This window comes from Nesoenas mayeri (genome assembly GCF_963082525.1).
Source record: "Nesoenas mayeri genome assembly, chromosome: 10".
In the NCBI taxonomy this organism is placed as follows: Eukaryota; Metazoa; Chordata; class Aves; order Columbiformes; family Columbidae; genus Nesoenas; species Nesoenas mayeri.
In genome coordinates, this window is record NC_137560.1 from 2,493,344 (window position 1) to 2,514,643 (window position 21,300).

Below are 21,300 nucleotides of genomic sequence, written 5' to 3' on the forward strand. Positions count from 1 at the left end.
AACAGCACCATTTGCTGTATCCTGCTCTATGTTTTACTCCATATGCAGTTCATAAATAACTGAGGAGAGCTGTCTAATCAGATACCTTTCTTTGCTGTTATTTGTTCTGTTGAAGACTCAGTTACTTCTCTCCCTGTATTTTGCCATAAATTTAAATGAAAATATGTGAGCATGAAATCAGTCCTTTCTTTATGGTCTGATATTGTGATATTAAGCAATTAATATCAACTTCTTGATTTGACCATGCCCCAGATACTTAACTCCAGCAGTGAGGTTACAGTGTATAGCTGTGGAAAGAAAAACAATGATAGACTGGGATAGAACCATTTCCCATCACCAGACATATTGGGTTTAAGATCTGTGGAGTAACTTCTGTTTTCGTTCTCTAACAGGAGACACTTCAGGCCTCTCTGAGCTTCTAACATCTGTGACTTGCTATCACTGAAGAACTGTACCTGACAGAATACAGCTCTTGAGCTCACAACCCACAATGGATGTATTTCCTCTGCCGATCGATGCTATTGCTGCCAAGCACACATCTTTTATAACACCAGGTACTTGTAAGTAAAGCTTTAGGAAGAAGGAATTTGACCTCTTCTAAGAAAGTAAACAAACATTTTCGCTTGGTTTAACCTGGTTACTAGAATAAGAGAGAGATAAAGTTAGCAGGAAATAAAAATTGAATAATCTATTGCATAGTATTGTTTTGACCATGTTTAGTATAACAAGGATGAGAAAGACTTCCATTATATCCCCTTCAGACTTGTTTTCTCCACACTAAGCAAACCCAACTCTCCCATGCCCTATGCTCCAGCCCATGAGTGACCCCATGCTGACCTGCGAGTCTGTGCCCTGAGGAACTGGAGGAGGCACAAAACCAGTGGCCTCGCTGCAGGTGAGTCACAGGCCTGCTGGCCAGAGGGAGTTGGTCACACCCACCCCACTGGCCGTGCCCCGGTAACTCAGCCCCACACCTCCAGGGACTCATCGCTCACTCACCTTAAATCCCAGAATCCCAGAGTGTCAGGGATTGGAAGGGCCCTGGAAAGCTCATCCAGTCCAACCCCCCTGCTGGAGCAGGAACTACTCCCAGATGAGGTTACACAGGAAGGTATCCAGGCATGTTTGAATGTCTGCAGAGAAGGAGACTCCACAACCTCCCTGGGCAGCCTGGGCCAGGCTCTGACACCCTCACCAGGGAGAAGTTTCTTCTCAACTTTCAGTGGAACCTCCTGTGTTCCAGTTTGTACCCATTGCCCCTTGTCCTATCACTGGTTGTCACCAAGAAGAGCCTGGCTCCATCCCCTGGACACTCACCCTTTCCATATTGTTAACCACTAATGAGTCACTCCTCAGTCGAGGCTGAGAAATTGCCCTTACCAGACACCAGGCATCAACAGGATGGTGACATTTTTTGCATGCATGTAACACAGATGATGTGTATAGTACACTTATGCAATAATCCTGATATCCCATACTAATTTTAAGTGTAGTAAATAGTATTGACCGCCAATCCACCATTTAGGTATGTATTTTACTGGTTAGAATTCAATTAACTACTCCCTGAATACTTTATTTTTACCAGAACATCAGGACCACAGAATCACAGAATGGTTGGTGTTGGAAGGGACCTCTGGAGATCATCTAGTCCAACCCACCTGCTAAAGCAGGGTCACCAGAGCAGAATGCACAGGACTGTGTCCAGGTGGGTTTGAATGTCTGCAAAGGAGACTCCACAGCCTCCCTGGGCAGCCTGGGCCAGGCTCTGCCACCCTCAAAGTAAATAAGTTTTTCCTCGTATTCACATGGAATCTCCTATGCTTCAGTCTGTGCGCATTGCCCCTCACCACATTCAAACCAGCGCGCCCTTGCGGAGATTCACGCAGCAGTCTCAACCACGGTGCAGTTTTTAGTCTGTACCGCTTCGTTTTTCACTGAGGCCGCGAGTGGTGGAGAGATCGTACCTCACACTGCCTGCGCGCCCACGACACACAGCGACACCTGTGAGAGTGGGGGGCGGGGAACGCGCGCCGCCGCAGGGAGCGCGGCGCGCCGCCGACCCGAGCCCGTTGCGCAGCAGCAGCCGAACTCCCGGCGACCGCGGGCGCCCGCCCCATCCTGGCTGACAGAACCGCCCGCCTGAGGCGGAGCCAACCGGCCTGCGCCGCCTGCGTCACGACGGGCGCCTCGTGCCGCACGCCTCCCCTCCCGTCACGCGGCAGAAGCGGGATGACGTCACTTGGCCGGGCAGCGGGTGGTGCAGGAAGTGCCGAGCGGTGCAGCTGGTGAGCGGGGCGGGCTTCTCGTGCTCCCTCAGGTGTCCCTCGGGCTGCGTTCCCCGGGTCCTTTCCCGCCCCCCGAATCGCTGTGTCCTGCTCTCCGGGTCGCTGTGCCCGGCCCGCCGCGGCCTGCCGGGCGGGAAAGTCTTGGGAGGGCAGCGGGGGCTACGGTCACGAAAGGCGGGCGGGGGCCGCCCCCTGCGGCGCGGCCGGGCGGGCTGGGCGGCCCCGCGGCGGGAGCAGCCGCCGGGAGCTGGCGGAGCGGGTTGGCCCCAGGTGCCGGAGCGGCCTTTCCGAGTCGGGGAGGTTAGAAATAGGGCAGACTTTCCTCGCCCCCAAAATAGGTTTGGCGAAGCAGCTTTTCTGAAGAGGCAGCGGTAGGAAATAATAATTTTCTCTGGCACCGAGATGTAGAGGAGGTCTTCAAAACACTCAGCTCTGGACCACAGAATGAAGTTTTATTAAAAAGCTGTAGTTTTTATGGGATTGTGTGAATTTGGTTTAAAACCTGTAGCTTCATGATAGTTTTAAATGCCATTAAACTGCTCATCGTACTTCTACAACAGGTTAATTATGTCTGTCAAGAGGAAGACAAATATTAAAAGTTACAGTGTGTTCTTCCTTTCAAACATTCCTATAGTATAGTAACATTACTATAGTATAGTATTAGGTACAGTAATAATGAAAATAAGTAGGATGTTTAAATTCATTCCTGGTGGATGCTTTTAGACTGGTGTTTTCCGTATTTACTCTTGGGTACCGTCAGCTGGCTTCTTGGTCGTGTAAGATGTTTGACAATACACATTAGTGTTGGGTATGGTATTGTACTTATAAGCAAAATGAAAACTTTACTGGTTTGAAAAGCTGAAAAAAGACTTTAAGAAAATTCAAAATGAGTAAAACTTTAGTTATAATAGAGCTTGTCTGGCAAGGAAAGTAACAACTTTTTTTTTTTTTTTTATGTTAAATAATACTTTCCCCAGCTTATGGGAAAAAGGTGACAAGGGATTTAATGGATTAATACTGACTAGGCAGCTATTGAACCTTTGAATAAAAGTTTGGTTATGGAAGTCTTGGCATCAAGTACCTTGTAACCTGACTGTTATACCTGACATCTATACGACAAACAATTATTTGCCTGTTTCACGATAAGCATTCTGTGACACTTAGTTGCAAAATAAAACATTTGTAAGGCTTAAGACCTATGTAGTAGTAAAAGTTAAATGTTTGCTAATTTATGGAAGTGAAAAGATAGCTAAATGAATGCTAGTTTGGATTTTAAATGCCATCAGAACTTACATAGTACTAATAAGCTTTTAGATGCATATCTGGATAACAAAAGGAATGCTGATCCAGTGTTTAGCGTTTTGTTATTTTTACCTGTGGCAGCACAACACAAGATATAAATCAGAAGTACAAAGTTCAGATGTAGTATCCTAAGTAACAAGAGAAATTGTGGAATGTCTGTCAGTATCAGTTCCTTCTAGGCAGCTTGGTCAAACAGAACATATACTTGCCTTCCATAATTTTGCATACAAGAAACTGGAAGGACTTTGCTTGGACTGAAAGGACCTCTGATCAATGATTTTTAAAATGGGAGTTCAGAGGAAGAAAGCTTTCTGTACTTGAACCCAAGAAAATGTATTAGTAAAGAAGCTTTAAGTAGTCTTGAGTAATACGGTCAATTGCATATATACTTATCAGGCATATCTGCTTTTACAGGATTCTGTTTAACAGCGATCCTTACCTAAAATCATGGCAACTGCCGGTGGTGAGGTGCACCATCCTGTAGATGCTGGAATCTCAAAGCTGCAGTTTGCTCCCTTCAGTAGTGCCTTGGATGCAGGATTCTGGCACGAACTAACCCAGAAGAAACTCAATGAGTACCGGTTGGATGAGGCCCCAAAAGTTATCAAAGGTTACTACTACAATGGTAGGTAGAAACTCAACATCTGTCTTAGTAGTTTGGGTTTCTCGTGTCATTCTTCTAAGTATTTGTGTAACATGCTTTAGGTATTTTGCTGAAACATTAAAAAACACAGCTGGGTGAGCTGTGAATTCTGGTGTGTCTGTGGGTTATTTATAACTTACATTAGCAAAAAGAGGGAAATTAATCTATGTATTGCAGTTTAAAAGAAGCATGTTGCTGCTTTTCATCCAGGTGATCCTTTGGGTTTGCCAGCTCGCTTGACATTGGAGTTTAGTGCCTTTGATATGTAAGTACATACTGTGGTTTACCTTAATTTGTATGTAGAGACACTTCCGTTACATAACAGTAATATTTTTATACATAATGTTACTTGGACAAATTCTACATGAAAATAAATGCATATTTTCATGAACTTCATAACAGTGGAGAGACTGATTTGAATTGCAAACATTAACTCCCTGTGTCTGAAGTAGTATATTCATCCGAAGGGCCAAGTTTACTTATTCTACTGTAGTAATTTTCTGTATATCTGTTTCTATACCTTAGGTAGTCAGTTTAGATGATCATGAGGAGTTCCCTTTTAGATTAAAAAATTTTTGGAAACTATATCATGTGTAGTTATTATGTAACTGAAATATTTGCTGTATTTGAGTTTTAGCAGTGCTCGGAAACATCAGTTTTGGAGAATGATGTTTAAGTGGTCATTGAAATCAATCAGATCTGTAAATTAAGGGAATATTGTAGTGTTTTTACCTAATTTACATTAAAAAGAGGGGAAGAAATATATACTGTGTTTGCAAACAGCAGCTTCTCCAGCTGCTGATGTTACAAACTGTAAAAGATATTCAGTCTCTTGTTTGGTTTAGGCTTCCTTTGGCTTGTTTCTTAAACATAAAATTTTAACCAAATAACTCTTTGTGTGAATGAAATACTGACATCTAAAGTTCAGTCTTAATAATTTTTTTAGTAAAAATGACATTTGTCATGGATAGTCTATATTGGAACAGAATTTTTTAAATCTTTGGTTTAGTGCCATGTTGCTTAGGGATAATACAGATGCCGATATATTTTCCAAGTCTTAATGTAGATGTGTATTTGCACAGGTTCTTATACCAAGCCATATTCAGTAAAGCAGCATGATTGTAAAATATTTTTATTAGAGCTGTCTTTGACTTTTGTTACTGTGCCTCATCATTTGACAATTTCAGGACAACCTTACACCATAGGGTGGCTACTGCTACTACTGCTGATCACATTAAAGGCATTAGTATCCAGTTCCCAGGGGTTTCTTTCTTTTATTTAGGAATGCTTCAACACCAGCACGTTGCTGTCCTGCTTTTGGAACATTGTATAATACCAACACTTTAGAGACTTTCAAATCCTGTGATAAGAAATCACTTCTGGAAAAAGAAGCCAATGAGGTAAGATTAAAAATCAACTGGTAGAAAGGATTTGGAAATAGGAAGTAAAATGCTTTATATCTCTGCTCCAAATGTTGGAGATACTGTCCCTACTTTTTCATATAGTAGCCTCAGCATTTAACTTATTCTAAAAGGAATAGTTTGATGTTTGCTTTTTACTTTTCTTGACAAGAGAGTAGAAAGTAGCTAATTATACTTGGAGGGCTTCCTTCAGTGTGCTACTAGGCCAAATGTTAAGCTTAACGGTGCTGTGGAGTTGACGTTGACTTGAATTCTGCAGAGCACATTTTTAAAGTTTGTCTTGACATTCAGAAGCCAGCAAATGCCTGGTTTAAACTCTAGATTACTGCAATTCATTTGTGTGTCAAAGTGACAGGAAAGCTCCAAAACAGCCAAAAGATAAAGCAGGGAAAAGCAGGTGGTTGTCAAGGGAAGGGGCTAGTCTGCTTGCACTGTAAGTAATGAATGTAAATGTCATGGCTTGGGGAGAAGTGAAAATCAAACTAAGGCAGTCTTTTTCTTTCTGAGGTACTTCACTTTGACTAGTCCTTGATTCCTTTAATTAGATTGATTTTTCTGCCTGCTGGCCTTGAGTAGTGCAGTTTTCATGCATATCTTTGCTCGGGGCTATGAATTTTTTGTGTTCCTGTGGGTAGTACTTCCCTGGTGGTGGTAGGTGATGCAATATCTGTCTTTAGGGAAACTGGGAAGGTCAGAATGCTTGATTAGCTTTTGTATTTTTGTTTGTTTGTTTAAGACAAAGATCAAGCAGCTCTGCCTCATACCAGTATTACAGCTGCTTGTCTAAGCAGCGTGCAGTGTGCTGCCTTCTTGCAAGTCTCCGTTTTTTTCGTCAAATTTCCTAGTAGCTTATTGACATATATCTATAGATCCCATGAATGAAAAAGATAGGAGTACAATAGAAGGCTATATTAATAGCACAGTATGTTCTAGATTGTGCTAGTGTTAGTAGTTCATATACATGAGGTTTATACATGTTCCTGATGAGGTTTATTTTGTTTCATTTGATCCATTTGATTTTGTTTCATGCTTGATCCATGAACAGATGCTCGTCTTGTTCCCCAGCTTCCATGATTTTTTTGTGTTAGAAAATGTGTGTCTCTGCCTTATATTTAGATCTTTAGAATCCTTTTAGCATAGGTAATGGGGGGGGGATCAGATAGGAAAAGATCACAGTGAATTACTAGCAATGTTAATTTCAGTTTTTTAAAGGTAGCTGGAAGAATTAAAGGTTTCTGCAGCTGTTCTCGTGCTACCTTGGTATTTTGTTTCTCTGCCTTCTCTCTTCCTTATTCTCACAATGACAGATATGGGAATCAATAAAATCTGGAGCTGCTCTGGAAAACCCTTTGCTCTTGAACAGATTCGTGCTGCTGACATTTGCAGTAAGTAAAGATAATATGTCTCAGAGCATTGTAGTGGAAATAAACAAGTAGTTTCTTTTTAGGACATGTACTGTATTAGTATTGTCATGTTAATGTTATCAGGATCATTCTCAGACATCTTAAAATGTCTGAAAACATTTTTTTATAAAACTTACAAGCTGTTCTCATATACAGATATACAATATTTTACGATGTATTATTGAAAAAATGCTGGTGCCATCTCATATTCTTTTCTACAAATGTATAAGGTTGTCTGACAGCCTTACAGATAACAGTAAAAATAGAGCAACTGTATCATGTTTAACAAATTGAAAGTTTTAATAAAAAATGCTTCAGCTAACAAAAAGTGAAGTAGTGCCCTGGTACACAGAAGGGAAGTCTTCTAGTGTTTTAAAAATTATTTTCTAAAACCATAACACAGTGCTTTGTGAAGTAGAGAGAACAATGGTAGCATGGTTACTGTCAGTTATGATTAGTATTCCAAATCATAATTTACCTTGATATATGTGTTTATTATCTAATTTTACCATTTTTTTTTCCACCTAGGATTTAAAAAAGTATCATTTCTATTACTGGTTTTGCTACCCTGCTCTCTGTTTCCCTGATGGAATACATGTAATTCAGAAACCAGTGTGTCTTGGAGACAGATTCCCATTAAATCAGGTATTCAAAATACAAAATGTTATGGAGGCTGTAGCACTAAGCAGTTTTGTGGGCCGTACAACTGAATAATTTGAGAATCTAATTTGTTTTAAAATCTTCACGTGTCTTATTTCCAGGTGGGATTTGTGAGGTTTTTGTTTACGTCTTTTCTCCTTGTTGTATAAAAGCTCTCAGCTTAATGCCACTTCAGCTTGATTCATCAGTTAGATGCAGATGTGGCAAACAATTCTTGAAGGCGTAGTTATGTTCCTTTTAATTGTTATATACAGCTTATTGAAAATATAGCTATGTTTTGGAAACTCATTGTATTTTTAAGAAACTTTTTTAAAGGGACATCCACTGGGAGAGCGAAGTAATTAGTAATTACAAAATTGTTAATAAAAGTGCATGATTGTGTTAATAAAATGCATGATTGTGCAAGAGAAAGAACTGGATAGGGAAGATTTTTTTTTTTTTTTAGAGAAAAGGTAACAATTTTTTGTAGTTTCTTTATTATTTAGCAGATGTTAACACAAAACATTGAATGTTTTTTTAATGGCATTATAATCAATGAGAAACAGTTTGGATTTTTTTCAGTGAAAAATGCTTAGTTTCCTTCTTTGCTGGAGACCCTCATTAGTTCTGTAGCAAAAAAATAGTGTTAAAATATATACCATGATTCAAAGGCAGTTTCAAGTAAATACTGAAAATAGATATAACAAAATAAAATTAATGAAACTGTTCTTTTCCTAATAATAGAGGAGCAGTTTTACTTTCATATAAAGCTACTGTGACAATCAGAATGACATTTTTGTCGTGTCATCTTGTACTGGTAGATCAGCTTGTGGCATCAATTATAACACCCTTGTTTAAAATTTGCATTGACAAGTACTGCTTTTGCAATTGAATTTTTGATCTCAGTTTTTGTGGTTATATTGGGCTTTAAAACTTCAAAATATTCTAAGATTGTTTGGGTGAGGTAGTTTTCCCAGATGGTAAAGCATTTTATGTGTTTCTGTGTGAGATTGTTAAAACTGTTGGTTACAGTTGTCTTTTTGCTTTTAGATTCAAGCACTTCAGAAAGCATATGATGAGCTTTGCCAGAAAGAGGGCGTTACAGCTTTGCCTTATTTTTTAATCAAGTATCATGACAATTCTGTTGTGATATCTCCACTGAAAAAGTGGGATGGTTTCTTCCAAGACGAAGGGGGAAAGGTAATGAGAAATTCATGTCTTTTTATAACCTAGAAATGTTAAATTTTCAAATGGTACAAAAAGTGTCTGTAATACTGAGCTGGGTACAATGGCTGGCCAATGAATAGACTGGGTAAATACCTGAACACCAGCAGCTTGGATTGATTTTTGTGTTGTCTCTGGTTCTTAGGCAAGAGCCCAGTTACACCAGATTAATGGTCAGCTTGGAAACAAAGTTATTCATGCTCCATTTCCCTCATTATCACAACAGAAACAACATAAGTTTATGAAAGAGTTAGCATAATAATTGAAGTTTTCCAACCACTTTACCTACAAGCTATGAAATGCAAACCACTAAAAATTGGTGCTCGACTGTTTTATGTATTTATTGACTCTGGTAGCAGTAATCAGGGAATACTAAATGGAAGTTTTCAAGTTTCAAAGTGTGTTTTGCCACGTGTGCTTGTTATGAGAGCTTTGGATAAAAATTCCTGGGAATCTGTATATGAAGAATGTAAGTATGTATATGAAGAATGTAAGTATGTATATGAAGAAGGTAAGTGCCTTGTAATTTTGGAAGATAGGTGGGTTGTGCACCAGAAGAGGCTGGGATGTTTCTTCTGTTAAATACAGAGATCATGCATGTCCTATGAGCATGAAGTGAGTACTGTCCATTGCTTTCAGTCAGGGAGGAATTATGATGATACATGAAGCAGATGTCATCAGAGCAAGAGTTGACTGGCTTGGTTGGCTTACATTTATGTACATTAAATTCTGTTCTGGATCACGCTGCTCAGCTGCTGGACTTTGCTAGGTCTTTCTAAATGCTTTACTGTCTTTATGTTTGGTGAACTTCAAACTTCTTTTTATCATGCATGTTATTGAAGTCCTAGGATTCAGAACTTCGAGTTATGGTGAAGAGTTAGTAAGTGCAAAAAAAGACATTTTTCTTTTAAGGAGGTCTTGTCACACCATACAAAAGTAATTTAGTTCTCTTTTATAGTGCTTAAATTATTTTTTTGCATTTGCAAATTTGTTTTTCTGAAATTAAGACCTAGTTGGCAGTTCTTCTTTGTGAAATAAGCATGTGAGGGTTGAGATTTTAAATGATACTATAACTACAGTAATAGGTCACAAATAAGAGTATACTTTATTATATAGGGACATTCTCAATGTGGAAGAAATCTGTAATCATTTGGAATCTATTTCTTCATTAACATTCACTTTGGAAGGAAGTGCTAAAATTTTAGACCTGTTGGATAAGATTTATTGCATCAGTACTGCCTGTAGAATTTGCATTTCAGTGACCAGCTGAACTTGCTCCCCTGGAATATGGTTTTGCTGTTGCTGAGTCAGTTTTCTGCTGGTGTATGAAATGCAATCAGCTCAGGGGTGTTCTGCCTGCTGGGGGCAGCAGTTGCAAAGCAGCAGCAGTGCGGTGCTGGGCAGGGATCCCTGTTCCTCCCATCTGCATCCATGAGTTCAGCGTGTCAGGCCGTTCCAGGGACACCTCACTGGTATGGTGGAGTTGAGACCAGTCTCTCTAAGCCCATTCACAGGGGAAGAAGGAGGAGAGAAGAGCTCTGTAGATGTGAGGCACAGGTATCATTAGTGATGGCCAGGTTCGGATTTTCAGCATATGTAAAGGTAGGCAGTGGCATGTTTCTAATCTCTGGATGTGGTTTGGTTCTGCATTGACTGCGAAGTAAGTTCCTAGTTTAGATGCCTCAATTATGAACATGGTATTACATTGATTGAAGATGAGACAGGATATCCAGTTCCTTCAATTAGATCCCATTTGAAGGTTGGCTTTGCAAGTGAATTTATGCTGGTTTTCCTTTGACTTGACATCTTACTGGCCAGTCCCCTTTCACTTTTGGGTCATCTCAAAATCAATACAGAATTTTGTTTTGAGAGCAAGGCTTCAGATGTTGGGCTTCTCCCATCATGATGTGTTTAAGGAAGGTGCACATGCTGTAGTGAAAAGTGAATGTCCATAAAGAAACTCAACTGAACAAATCTCAAAGCTGTGGCAAATGCTTGACTGAAATCTGTGTGACCATGTGTTGGACATTTGTTAATAAGTAAAATGTGTGTAGGCCTTCTCTGTGCAGAATTTTTACATTAAGAATGCCGGATAGCTTTTACTGTGAACTGAATATCAGAATGGAAGATGTCTTCTCATTTAGAACAATTTTATTTACAGGTAACAGTTGGAGTTTATGATCCGTGTAATTTATCCCACTATCCAGGATGGCCACTGAGAAATTTCCTGATCCTGGCAGCACACAAATGGTATCTATTTGATTCTTTCCCACAAAGATTATTTATTGGTTGATATAAAATGAGGCATTGTTTCCCCCATGACACTTTACTCGTATCACCCACCTCAAATTTAACCTTGACATGACTCACTTTCAATGATTCTGATTTTGCATATTCTTTTTTTTGTTTGTTTCTGTCTGTCACAATTTCATATAATTCCTGATCCTCACATGCACGCACATACCTGAAAATACATGCTTCAGACCCTGCCAATACCTTCTAGCTGTTTTGAGTCTTGTTTAAAGTGTTCTGTGTTTTTTGTATAATTAATTAGTGCCAAATAATAGTAGGACTTAGATTTTAAAAATCAAATACCCTTTGTTTTTCTGTAGTGTACCTTGCTGAATGTTTTGTTGGGCAGAAGTTGGGAAGACAGGACATAGTTTTACATAGCAGTATTTGAAAAAAAAATCATTTAAAGTATCATGTAATATTGAGTTGCTGTAAAAACATGTAGCTGAGTTGCATTTTCGTAGTTTTGCCTTTTACATTCTAACTGTTTGATTTGGGGATTTGAATCGTAAGGAGGAAAAATGATACTGTATCAAGAACTAAGAGGATATTGCTTGTGCAGTGGCAAAGTATGTTGTATCACCTCACATGTCCTCTATTGCTCCTCTGCTTTTATTTCTCTAAATATACCACTTGTCCAGCAGCATTGTGTAAATGACAGAGTACAGGCTGACAGTGACATTTCTTTAGAGCTGTTTCACAACAAGTAGTTTTCTCATACTAGGCAATTGTTTTTATTTATACCTGATCAGAAAAGCAGCATTCCAGTGTTAAAAGAAAAGGCATTATTCAGAATCTGCAAGAGACTAAACTTGTGTGAACTTTTACTATTAAGAAATTTCATGTCTGTTTTGTTTTGTTTTGTTTCAAATGGCAGGGGCAGCATTCTCCAGTCCCTTGAAGTGCTCTGCTTCAGAGATAGGACCATGCAAGGAGTGAGGGACATAACACACAGCATTATCTTTGAAATAAAACTTCCAGAGAGAGTCCTTGGCCCAGGTAATCCATTAAAAACAATCACTGTGAAGATGGAAAAAATGTATTAATACTACTCAATCATTGTTATGCTAAGTTATTTCTAATGGATTTAAAATTGTTTGAATTTCTGTTCTTCAAAAAAGGAAGAAGCATCTTCCCTTTAAATGTTTTCCTTCTTAAATCATGTTTCTAATTTAAAAAAAAAAAAAATAAAAGGAGAAGATCCTCCTGGTGTCATGAAATACAAAAAACAGGCAATTAGCAAACTGTCTTTTTCTTTCATTAAATTGGCATGCCATCCCTCAGCTAGGAAGAATACATATAGTAGTGAATTGATGTGATGTAAACTTTCTGTGTATTTCTGGAATGGTAGAAACCTGCTACAGAGTGGAATTGTTTCTTCAGGCCCATTGTGAGGTACGCAGGTAGAATTTAAAGCAATAAACTCGTAACATTAGAACATAAACTAAGACTTAATTTCTGTGTACAGGACAGTATCAGAGAATTTCTCTGCTTCATCCCAAAAGTTCTGAATGCTTTACATATTATCATTGTGAGTTGTTGAATATTTATATAATTAGGATATATAATTATCTACTGAATTTACAGATTCAGTCTAGGCAGCATGAACAGACGACTGAACTTGGCAAAAGTCACTGAATTGTGAATTATGAATGTAGTGAGTTGTGAACATAGAAGTCTGTTTCACATTACGGATCCAGATGATGAGGAATGATGCCATCTCTGTCCTGGGGGTGAAGGAAGCTGAATAGGCAAAAGCAGCACATTGGACACCTGAGAGTAAAGCACTTCTCCAAGAGGCAGTGATTTCAGTTGATGGAAAACAGCAACATTTGTGTAGCGGTGTATACTGGGTTGTAAAGATACAGATTATTTACTTACAGGTTTAGATTTTTTTTTTTTTTTTTTTTTCAGCAAGGTTAAATCCAACAAAGTGTCTTTTTTCTATCCTGGGATATTAAGACTTTAATTCTGTCTTTCCTCCTTTCTTCCTTCTGTTTTTTACTGTGTCAAACAGATTGTCCAAAAGCTGTTGGGTGGGAGAAAAACCAGAAGGGAGGTATGGGTCCAAGGATGGTGAATCTCAGTGAATGCATGGATCCAAAAAGGTTTGTTTCTTTTCTTTTAAATTTGCGTAGTTTTCTTTACTTTGGCTCAAGCCCTAACAAGTTGAAATGTGAAATGCAAGGACTGTCTCTGTTAGGTAAGAATTTACAGTACCACATATACTGTATATTCTTTGGACAGTTCTATTGGAATTAAGACCTCAGTAGAGCAGAGCGCACTGCATGCAGCAGAAGTGTTTGCGGTTTTTGACTCTTAAAATTTTAAAGGTATTGAATTTATACCGAATGGAATGTAGGTCAGAGTGTTACGGGCCTGTGGTTTTCATTGAATTCTCTAACCTGCAGGTTGTTAAATATAATGAAAATAAGCATGGAGAGAAGTTCAGCCTTTTGGAATTGTTAGAGTGTGACAGGAAAGAGCTCAGGAAACATGACCTTAGTAATTTTTATCGTTCTGCACATGATGAGTGGGCAATGGATTGAAAGCAGTCTAGTTACACAGCCCTTTGGCTCATCTGCTTTCACTGACTACGTGTGTGTTCTTGACTTTGCAACGCTGTAGGGAGTGTGTTGATCTAATGGTTTAGGTTCATACATTTTACCTATCTAGCTGAGCCATTCTTGTCTTACAGTTGTGGCAGTTCCGAGTATCTTCGTAGACATTAGAGCAAGTTCAGCTGAGGGCCTGCAATTCTTTAAGTAAATCTGACTTGTCCTCCTTTACTTGTATGCATGCTAACTTCTGTTAGTTCCCATAGAGGCTGTTAGTAATATGCCAGCCTTGGCAATTATGATCTTAAATCCTTGTTGAACAAATAATATACTGGATAATGCAAAAGTTACATTTATGATGTATAAGGGAATGAAACTGTCAGGTGTCTGACAACTTATATACATACCTGATTCGAAGACAAGAAAGGCAAAACAATTTTAGGGAATTGTATGGGAAGAAATAGAGGGATAAGCGTTACCATCCTGTGTGAAGCAATACACTTCCTTGGAAAGAGGAAGGAGGAGAGTGCATGAGATAGTCCTGCTCTGGATGGATTATTATTTTTTTTATTCTGACCTTTTCCTCTGCTAGTTATTACTCTATTAATTATTTGTGATTACCTGACTTGATGAGAGTTTTAACACCCTTTGTTCTGATGAATACAAAAATCTGACATTAGATTGAGCATGGATTTCCTACCTAGTTTTTCTTCTAAAACTTCCACAAAGAGCTGACTCCATTCCTTGGACAGGTAAGTGAAACATTTCGAGTACAGATGGATTCAGGAAACCTTTTTTTTCCAATCTGCTTACTATGTACCTTATAATTAGGTGGAAGTATTACTAGGGAGACTTTGTTCTTCATATTACCTTTAAGTAGAATTATTTCCTTAAAAAAAAAGTATGGAACTTCTTCAGTTTAAATAAAAGTAATTGCTGCTTTGGAGAAACACAAGAACATTCAAAAATGTGTTGCTGTTTGTTTCGTGATATAGGTTAGCAGAATCGTCAGTGGATCTCAATTTGAAATTGATGTGCTGGCGATTGGTGCCTACTCTTGATTTGGAAAAAATTGTGTCTGCCAAGTGTCTGCTGCTTGGAGCTGGCACGCTGGGTTGTAGTGTTGCAAGGACCTTAATGGTAAGTCCTGAGTTAGTCTTAAAAATCATCTGCTATTCCTCATAATTTTTTTTTTTTTTTTTGAGCAGCTGCCATGGCATGTAAGAGAAAACTTGTATTCCTCGGTATTAATGTACACATAATATGTATTAGTTGATTTTATAAATTCCAGGGAAGAGGCAAGATTTGTAACCAATGGAAATAACTTGAAGTTTTACTAGTAGTAGCATAGCAGGTAGTAATGGAACCTTAGCAGAATAGCAATTTGCTTTGGATTTACATAAAAAAGAATTGAACAATAAATTCTGGAACAAATTATATTATCAAAGTCATAGTGAAGCACTTGAAGTAACTGTGCTGATACTTACCTTCAAGGATGTTTACCACATCCTGCTGAATTCAGTAGAGTTTTGAGGGATTACTGCTGAATGATACATTTGGACAGACCAAATTTTCTGTTCTCCTTATTCAGTGCAACCACAAGGTTTTTGCTGTGAATAGCTTCAAAATCTTTTGTGGCTTGATCTTTCTAGAAAAATTGGACAAAACTTCTCTTGACTTTCTGGCATTACTCAAACGTTTATGGCTAAGCCTGTTGTACATCTCGTTATGTAAATTACTTTTGTGTTTAGGCTTGGGGAGTCAGGAAGATTACATTTGTGGACAATGCAAAGATCTCGTACTCCAACCCAGTACGACAGCCGCTGTACGAGTTCGAAGACTGTCTGAGCGGTGGGAAGCCCAAAGCACTTGCAGCAGCAGACAGGCTGCAGAAAATCTTCCCAGGAGTGGTAAGATCAGTATTTAAAATGTGCTAATGTGTTCCTTGGAAGAGCACTGGTGACTTCGAATAACTATTCCAAGTTCTAGTAATTAAGTTTTATTATGAGTGGGTAAAGTATTACACAGGTGTTGTGTTGGTTACTGACAAATCTATAAGCATTTTATTGTAAGTACTCCGTACCTGTTAAACTTGAAGACAATAAATATTTGTAATTATGAAATATATTAAGGATCTTCTGAATAATCTTGTAGCTCATTGGTGGTGAATAACTTTTTTTACTGTCTAGTATGTCCTAAGGAACTCTCAGTGATGGCTGCTTTTAACACTATTTTCCCACTCTGCACTTAAATGTGAGATTAGACACGTTAGTTGTCTACTATGGGAACAGAAGGTCTTGAAGACACTAATAAATGTATTGTTGAGATTTCCTATTATGTTTTACACCCAAATCTGCAACCTTATTTGAGTTGATTTTCTCCATAAGAGGCAAATATTTAATCTTTAGTGGGTTATGCTGCTGTTGGAATGAAATGACCTCATATTTTCCAGATTGCTGTAGCTGGATATTTTGCTCTATGAGTGATCAGTAGTGTAATACTAGTAAAATAAAAAGTTTTACTTGTAAAACTGAAAGTTCTTTTTTCTGTTGGTTTTGCCCAGAATAACTTAATAGCAGCAAGTATTGAAGCTTGCTTGGCATAGGAGTGTAATAGGGAGTATTTAAATGATGTAAGAGAACTTCCTTGTCCGTTTTTGTTTTTTTCAAGAACCAAGCAAATGGTATTGGATCCAGAAGGGGGGAGTAGTTTGTAGCAGCCTGGAGAAGATGTTAGTGTTTGACCAAAGTTCTCCTCTTCTGGGGAGCCCGGTGTAACAGCTACTATCAAAATGAAGTGGTTGAAAGGGAGCAAAAGGCAGGAATGAATTTTTATGTTGTTTTAGAGGCTTTAGGACAAAAGGCCCAACAATGGCAGCCTTTATCCTCTTTGACTCTTGAGATGTCCATTATATGAACATTATTCAGTGCACATGTTCAAACTTCATTTTCAATGCTGAAAAAAAGTAGATTAAACAAACAAATATTTTCAGATATCTTAGCTTCATCCTTCATTTGGGAGGAGAATTGATATGGCCTATTTAAGAATTTAAGAATAGACATGCTCTCAGTTTGCTTTGTCATGAATAAAGGTGTTTTTATAATAATTTGGCATATGACAGAAGTCACTCAGCTGTTTAGAGTTTTTGCTTTGGAGGTGAGACTGTTAGAACTGGTAGCTGTAGTTACGAGAGCTCAACTGGCAAACAACGTCTTAACCACTTAGGGTAGTACAAATGAGTTACATGTACTTACTATGCAATTATGTATTTAAAATGCCACTGGTTATGTTTCTAGTCATTATTGAGAAATCTGAACAGTGGAATATAGATCTGCTACATTGTTGAGGATCAGTGTTGTGAACAAGCTTTACAGAAGATAATTTCCAAATGTTTTAGGTTCAGTTTGATCCAAGGATTGCTCTTGGGTCTTGTTCTGCGTTTATCTCTATTGATGCTATTATTGCCATGATTTATGAAATCAGTATTAGTGTTCAATGAGTATTTGGATATCAAAGAATGATTCCCAGTTTCAGAACTTCTGATAAGTAAATCAGAAGAGATTGTCTGAAAGTTCCTAGAATGTAATTTAACCTTGTTGCACCAGAGTGTTATTGTTACTTGGTGATATTAATTTAGTTATTGAACTATTAAATCGTAGAACAAGTACAGAAAAGAAAGCATCTGTGCATTGTCATGTAGAACACCAACATGATGGTAACTAGGATTTGTTGGGTTATATTTTGCTTTCTAAAGTTGATAAAATGAAAATAGGAATATTAAGAAAGAGTGAATAGTTTAATTGGAAGAAATAAAAGCTCTTTGTCGAATCCTGAATGTTAGAGTTCTGCATGTAAAGACCAAACATCAGTGTTATGAGTTTTCTTGTTAGAACAAAGACCAGGCTGTGCCATGGAATCTTGTCGGTCTGTATCAAGAAGTGTTTGAACATGTGGTACACATAGGAAAGACAGTTTTCCTTTTTGGTAATAGCATATACAATGTGCAACCCATACTGCATGTAAGGAATTTTTCCTCTACCATTCACCTCAAATGTTCTGAACCCCAGGTTCCAGTACAAGTTGGGGAACGACCTGTTGGAGAGCAGTGTAAGGGAAAGGGACCTGGGGGTCCTGGGAGCAGCAGGGTGACCATGAGCCAGCACTGGGCCCTTGTGGCCAGGAAGCCAATGGTACCTGGGGTGGGTTAGAAGGGGGTGGTCAGTAGGTCAGAGAGGTTCTCCTGCCCCTCTGCTCTGCCCTGGGGAGACCACACCTGGAATCTTGTGTCCAGTTGTGGCCCCTCAGTTCCAGCAGGACAGGGAACTGCTGGAGAGAGTCCAGCGCAGCCACCAAGATGCTGAAGGGAGTGGAGCATCTCCCGTGTGAGGAAAGGCTGAGGGAGCTGGGGCTCTGGAGCTGGACAAGAGGACACTGAGGGGGGACTCATTCATGGGGATCAGTATGGAAAGGGTGAGTGTCAGGAGGATGGAGCCAGGCTCTTCTCGGTGACAACCAGTGACAGGATAAGGGGCAATGGGTGCAAACTGGAACACAGGAGGTTCCACTGAAAGATGAGAAGAAACTTGTTCCCGGTGAGGGTGGCAGAGCCTGGCCCAGGCTGCCCAGGGGGGTTGTGGAGTCTCCTTTTCTGCAGACATTCCAACCCGCCTGGACACCTTCCTGTGTAACCTCATCTGGGTGTTCCTGCTCCATGGGGGGATTGCACTGGGTGAGCTTCCGATCCCTGACATTCTGGGCTTCTGTGATCTACCACTGTTTTCTTAGCACATTATCCCTGTCAGTGTTACATGTTCTCTGTTGTTTCCTCATGCCATGCATGGGTCTGATCAGCCTTCAGTGGGACTCAGACCTGGTTTCACAGCTTTGTGGCACAAATGAGGAGAAAGCAGTTGTACTGATCCTGTGTACCCTTTTGATAGAACATTCCTAATATATTTTTTGGTTAAACTCATTTCTGCAGTAGAATTTTTGGAAAAGAGGTATCGTGTTTAACCATCGGTAAATATACAGAGAAACAACATGCAAGCATTATCAAGAATTGACATGCCTTAACAGTAAAAACTCTGGTTGAAACAGTTAATACCATGCTGACAGCATGGGAGAGTGGTGAGGTTTAACTAGCAGGCCAAGCACATGGACTAACCACAAGTCTTTAGTTAGCCTGGGTAAAGTCTTGGTGCTTTGGGATGGTTGGGGCAGTCAAGTTACTGTAGCTGGAGATTTTTACAACTCAGTTGATTTTGCTGGACTTCTCAGAATAGAGCTTCAGCTGTTACTGCAGACTGCACTGTTGCTTGTCACCAAACCCCATATTTATCGGTATAAATGTATTTGAATAAAAAGATCAATTGTCCTGGATTTAGAGCCTGCTCATTTCTCTCACACTGAAGGAGTAGCCAGAGCTGTCTCTTGCTGCTTGGAAAGCCAGACAGTCCTTTGAAGCCCATGGGAATCCAAGCAGTGATGCTGGTTCTGAACTCATTTCTCTTTTACATTTCTGTGCAATTCACTTGCAGTCTAATTGACTTCCTTTGCTTTCAATGTAAGTAATATTTTGCACACAAAATGCAGTTTCTCCTGATTGACTTTGAAATGCTTGACTGCTTTATGTGAATTCTTTTTTTTTTTTTTTAAATTTTACATCCTTTCTAGTTGGAAGAGTAACTACCTCATCATTGCAAATGAAACAAGAAGGAATGCTTTGGCAAGAAGCTTTGTTTCATTCAACTTCTAAGATTATCATTAACTGTAGCTTAGGATTTTATAATAAAAAAGAAGGGAGGACTCGGAAATAGCAGAATCTATGGATTCACAGCCTTTCATTACAAGTAGGTAACACACAGAGTCATTCATGTAGCTGCTGTGGAATTTAACTTTATTTACCCTCTTATACAGTCATTTTCTGAAGTATTCAGGCATGGAACTCCAGTATATTTAGTATTTTATCATCCTTTGTCCTATATTGCATGAGGGGCCACTTCATTTTAGGTATTTCCAATTTAATTATGGCAGCATCACATTTCTTAATTTTCTGTGTACCTACCTGGCACACTTCAGGTTTTTTATATTGAGCACAGGTATTTTTTAAGTGATCTGAGACATGATTTAACAAAAAATGCAGAAAATTAATAGAAATGTGAATAAAAATAAGAGAGAAGGTTATGGTAGCACCAAAAATTGCAATATTTTGGTGTCTCTTTGCTTTAAGCCTCTAGCACAGCTTTGGTCAGCTGTCAGTGAAAGGGTTGAGAAGTCCACAACCGTTTATAATTTTACACATGTCAACATACAGTCCTCTTATTTTTAAGAAGTAAGGGATTCTAATACTTTATGAGATGGTAACTAAATACTGTTTTGGTGTGGACAGTTTTGAGGCTTTTAAAATCTTTTGTCAGTATGAAGGTTCTGGTCTTAAAATCTTAGCCTTTTTGTGTACAGTCAAGCAAAATTCTTTTTGTCATGTAGAGACTCCCTGAACTTTTGGAATTCTGTGGAGTGAAGGAGATCTGTCTTTGGGGATATATGCACATTTACCCCTTAAAACAATATGCATGTGCCATTGCAAGATACCCTTTTAGCTCTTTTTGCCAGCATTTGGCTGCAAAAGTGGACCTCAGCCACTTTTGGTAGTGACTGGTGCCTTTTTTTCGAGGGAAAATTATTCAAATAAAATTGAAGCTGTTGAAGCTGCTAGACTTGTGTGTATTCCTACAGCTACAGTCACTGGATAGAGGGTTTTTTCTGAACTCTGGTAAAGAAAAATGTGCACGGTTAATGTAGATATTACCCAAACTCATTTCCCCAAGCTGCTGTATGTGTCATCTATTTCTTTTTATCTTCAGGGCTATTTTCTATGTATACTTCACCCTTCTGGTTATTTGACTCACCTGAATTTATAAGTTGTGCATATAATTGGTTTATACAAAAGCACATTCCACCAATGTTTCTCTTGTCTCTTCCCATGTAATTTTATGCTTTGTTCATTTAGCTTTTAAATTTTGGCATTTAAATTGTTAATTGCTTACAGCACAGTGACAAGCACGAAAGCCTTGGCAAAGCCTATGTTTCTGTAACATTTATGAAGGATCCATTATTCTCTTATAGCAGGTTGTGGGCGGATTATGTTAACATATTTCTAAATGAGTGAGTTAATTTCTTGCGTTGTATGTGCACTGTATATGCTCATTTGGCTCTTTAGCTGTTTTCTGCTCCATATGCCTTGCCCAAATACAGAATTGGAAGAGGCAAATGTTTCTGCAATAAGAACGAGCGCTGTCAAGCATCTTCATAGTGCAAACCGCCAGACATCCAAGTGCAGGAGTAACAAGTCTGAGAAGTTATTTCCTTCTATATCAAGTTCACATTATGGTTGGTCAAGTTACATGAAAATAATTAGAGACTGTTGTTCTCGTAAAGAATTTAAAACAGGAGAATGTGTGATACCCTGCATCTCTCTTACTGTAAATGAGCCAATGTTCAATATCAGAAATGTAACCTACATCCGGGTAACAT

At 38.9% G+C, this 21,300-nt stretch overlaps 1 protein-coding gene across 5 annotated transcripts in view; it reads left to right on the forward strand.

The window, feature by feature from the left end:
• The first annotated feature begins 2,252 nt into the window (after positions 1–2,252).
• ATG7 (autophagy related 7) overlaps positions 2,253–21,300 on the forward strand; it is a 53,018-nt gene continuing 33,970 nt past the window's right edge. For 3 of the 5 annotated variants that reach the window (XR_013922572.1, XM_080350784.1, XM_080350786.1), the window contains exons 1-12: positions 2,253–2,285; positions 4,002–4,212; positions 4,441–4,495; positions 5,513–5,630; positions 6,959–7,036; positions 7,583–7,699; positions 8,744–8,893; positions 11,079–11,167; positions 12,087–12,208; positions 13,227–13,317; positions 14,763–14,907; positions 15,519–15,677. Coding sequence is in view for 4 of the 5 variants with exons in the window: in XM_080350784.1 (XP_080206910.1) it covers positions 4,035–4,212; positions 4,441–4,495; positions 5,513–5,630; positions 6,959–7,036; positions 7,583–7,699; positions 8,744–8,893; positions 11,079–11,167; positions 12,087–12,208; positions 13,227–13,317; positions 14,763–14,907; positions 15,519–15,677 (1,302 nt within the window). In the remaining variant the exon portion in view is untranslated. Of the gene's footprint in view, positions 2,318–4,001; positions 4,213–4,440; positions 4,496–5,512; positions 5,631–6,958; positions 7,037–7,582; positions 7,700–8,743; positions 8,894–11,078; positions 11,168–12,086; positions 12,209–12,562; positions 12,605–13,226; positions 13,318–14,762; positions 14,908–15,518; positions 15,678–21,300 lie in introns of those variants that run through there. The other 2 variants (XM_080350785.1, XM_080350787.1) reach the window with 2 other exon arrangements.